The sequence below is a fragment of the Conger conger genome, chromosome 5 (genome assembly GCF_963514075.1).
Source record: "Conger conger chromosome 5, fConCon1.1, whole genome shotgun sequence".
NCBI classification, from domain to species: domain Eukaryota; kingdom Metazoa; phylum Chordata; class Actinopteri; order Anguilliformes; family Congridae; genus Conger; species Conger conger.
In genome coordinates this window covers 1,745,005-1,748,839 of record NC_083764.1, presented here as the reverse complement: position 1 = coordinate 1,748,839, position 3,835 = coordinate 1,745,005, and the positions used below count along the sequence as shown (strand labels likewise).

Genomic DNA, 3,835 nt, shown 5'->3' with positions numbered 1-3,835 from the left:
CTTTAGTGATAAGAGTAAACCATGTTAGAGCGACCTAACAACGCTTCCCATTGCGTCATTTTATGCAGTATTTACTGCAGCAGTTCAGGTTAAGTGCCTTTCTTAAGGACACGAGGACACCGTCCTACCTGGGAACGGAATCTGCCCGGATCCCTCGCCATTATACTACGGCACAAAAGGTGCGCAGAAACACGAGAATAACTCAATAGTTAGCATGCAGACAGTCGAATAGCTACATTAGCGTAGATTGTTTAAAATGAATCAAAGATATTCACAACAAAATAATTATTGCATCAATGAAAAAAGTTAATATCCTTGCTGCGTTAGAATTTTAAGTAAAGTGAACTTGAGAAGACAAGTTCTAATGAGTAATTAGCTAACTATATTCCTAATGCAGCAAGGACATGCAATAATTATGTCTACAATTAATAACTTTTATTAATTTTAAACAATCTACAGTCTAAGTTACTTTTTTAATTCTAACTTCTTAAAATTGAAGCAAGATTTTATCATCAGATGCTCTAACATTGGCAGCGTGTAAAAACGCAGATGCATCACAGTAGCTACGTACTGACAGCCCAGGAGACTAGCGTACAGACCTGCGGCGATAGCTACTTCAGCGCATTCATGCGCCCCAGAGCCAGGGCCTGTGGTGATCCAGCCTCCGCCGGAGGAAGCAGTGAGTTTATGACTGTGCACACCTCCACACACACACACACACACACACACACACACACACACACACACGCACACACACACTTAGCCTACCTGCGCAGAGAGGGCGGATTCTGACTCGCTTCTCATTGCACTTCCCAGTAGATCAGGCAGACTTCGGTATTCGGTGAGAAACGGGACATTAAGGTGAGGTGGGTCTTAAGAAGTGGTTAAATACTGTTATAACTTTTACAAATAGCTATGTTGAGTCAGTGTATACACTATGTCTGTGAAATATCCAAACCGTTTTGTTCACGTCGACTTTTAGTAGCTAGTGTAACGTGCTTGCAGAGGGTGAGGTAGCTATTGTTTACAACAGTGTGTCCAGGTGTAGTTTTCTTAAAGGTATAACGTACACGACGGAAATGTACCGTTTCGTAAACTAAATTATATTTATATAGTTATTTGAAAATTACATAGCTCTAGTCCAAAGTATATGCGCATTAAGTTACACTCCCGGCACAGACTAACGACTTTAATTACGGTTTGCGTTATCACGCCGTTACATTGTACAACAATAGTATTTAAGAAGAAATACCCAAATAAATGTATAGACTTGCTGTAGAACGACTGTTGCTTTTGGTGGATAGGCTGCTGACTTTGCATTTATATGACAGTAAAGCATTGCTTGTACACCCAAATTACGAAACGATTTCAAACAAAACGAAGCAACGCTGACTGTTATGAGCTCTGCTATTGTGTGTGTGTGCGCGCGCGCGCGTGTGTGTGTTAAAGTCGCGTAAAGTCGCGTGCCTCCTTAGGCTACTCTTTTACATTATATTACATTATTGGCATTTGGCAGACGCTATTATCCAGAGCGACGTACAACAAAGTGCATACCCATAACCAGGGATAAATTCGCTGAAAGACCCTAGAGGAAAGTACTCTTACTTATAAATCTGGGATATTTCACTCTTGTTTTTCTCAGAAATCGAAAATAGATGTTCACAGTTCGAGGAGTATAGTAATCTAATCCCTCTCCCTCTTTACACGTGTGGCCCAGGTTTCTGTTAAGTAGGTCTCCTCGGAATTGTGGTGTTTTGGTTCGGCGAGTGCGCTGCGGTGAGATCTTATGGCGGCTGGGTGCTGTCACCGTCTGTAGTTGAGTGTCTGTAGTTGAGGGCGTGGATTCACGGCGTTAGTTCGCCCTGCAGGCCTGCATTCTGACGTGGTTAAACTTTTTATCGTGCTCTCGACCTACTCAGAAGAGAGGGTGAAAACATCAGAGGACTTCAGCGACCAAGCGGCTGTGTGAACGGCACCCCTTCTCCGAAACCCGTAACCACGGACACTCATTATTCTGTTACATGTCACTGAAAATTGTTCTATATCACGGTTTTACAGGAATGTACGCTGTTCTAAGTGCCAGACAGGACGGTTGTTCAGGCTAGGTGTGTGGAGGCTAGGTGTGTGAGGCTGAGTGTTCGGAGGCAGCAGGTATTCAGGCTGGGCTCAGGAAGGCCGCCGATGTGTGCGGTTCATGTTCCCACACGCCCTGAATTCCTGGGTGGTGTTGGATGTTCCTGCGGCCAGTCTGCTCTGCTCTGGGGGCGTGCTTTGGCTGGATTCATAATTACGCGACCCTGTTGTTAAACAGCGGTGCTCGTAACCTCAAAGACAGACGCACTGTGAACAGCAGGCGGGGTCTGTAACGCTAGTTATTACACACAACACTCAGGGTATCTCGCTTAACTTGCAAAAAGCCACAAATGTGTGTGTTACCAGCCTGCAGATTTGTGTAAGAATCAGCCTTTTTGATTCCACGTGACAAAAGGCAAAGTTTTGTTTTCTCTGGGGTCATTGGTTGACTTCAGTATTCAAGTGCAATAACAAGACTGGAGCTTGGCAAAGTACTGTATGCTGTCTGTGTCTGAATAATGCCTGTGTCTGTATGCTGTCTGTGTCTGAGTAATGTCTGTGTCTGTAGAATGTCTTTGTCTGTATGCTGTCTGTGTCTGAATAATGTATGTGTCTGTATAATTTCTGTGTCTGTATGTCTGTCTGTATGCTGTCTGTCTGTATAATGTCTGTGTCTGTATGCTGTCTGTGTCTGAATAATGTATGTGTCTGTATAATTTTTGTGTCTGTATAATGTCTGTGTCTGAATAATGTCTGTGTCTGTATGCTGTCTGTGTCTGTATAATGTCTGTCTGTATGCTGTGTCTGTATGCTGTCTGTGTCTGTATAATGTATGTGTCTGTATGCTGTCTGTGTCTGTATAATGTCTGTGTCTGTATGCTGTCTGTGTCTGAGTAATGTCTGTGTCTGTATAATGTCCCTGTCTGTATGCTGTCTGTCTGTATAATGTATGTCTGTATGCTGTCTGTGTCTGTATAATGTCTGTGTCTGTATGCTGTCTGTGTCTGTATAATGTCTGTGTCTGAAATAATGAAATCCACAGCTGACCAGTGAGGACAGGAGCAGTGTGGCCACAGCGCAGATTCTAAAGATAACCCAGATATTCAGCTCCTTTGTCCATTCCATCCTCTCTGCTTCCCTAGAGGAGTTTCCGGTTGTTAGAGTTTCTGGTGCTGTATTATAGTACGTAAAATCCACTGCCACATTCGTGTTTACCCTCAACCAATATTCATAAGCTGCGTCAAACGTCAGTGATGCAACAGAGCGGTCAGTGGTGAAACATACAGACCTGAGCCTGGACTGAGGTCAACACAATGTGTGGCCCAGTCCAGTGTGGGCATTCCTGTGTCTTTTAGGCATGAGCAGGTGAACACCTGCATCGTACAGGTACGAGAAACGATGCATTATTCATCTTAACCAGAGTGAACTGGGGCACTATGAGCGTGACCAGGACAGGACACCCATGTGTGACAGCTGCTTTGCGAACAAACTGGTGAACTTTTTCTGCCCAATCAGGATCTTGTTTAGGAGGGGCACCAACTTAAGGCAGCAGTTCGAGCCACCGGTAACAGGACCTATAAAACTGTACAAAGTGACATTTCTAGAATAGGAAACTAGTCCCGAACTGTAGTTTGGTGTATGTGTGGAGTGACCTATCCCGTGCGTCTGTGATGAATAATATATATATAATATAAAATGTTTTTGTTTTGAGGTTTTTTTTGCAGCATTAGCTGAGGGTGCGTCCGAGTGTGCATCCTCCTTT

At 43.8% G+C, this 3,835-nt stretch overlaps 1 protein-coding gene across 1 annotated transcript in view; it reads left to right on the top strand.

The window, feature by feature from the left end:
* Positions 1 to 561: 561 nt before the first annotated feature.
* The window catches only part of fermt1 (FERM domain containing kindlin 1), a 14,737-nt gene continuing 11,463 nt past the window's right edge, over positions 562 to 3,835 (top strand). Inside the window, exon 1 of the mRNA XM_061241484.1 lies at positions 562 to 679. Within this exon, the coding sequence (XP_061097468.1) occupies positions 628 to 679 (52 nt within the window). The 5' untranslated portion in view covers positions 562 to 627. The remainder of the gene's footprint in view (positions 680 to 3,835) is intronic.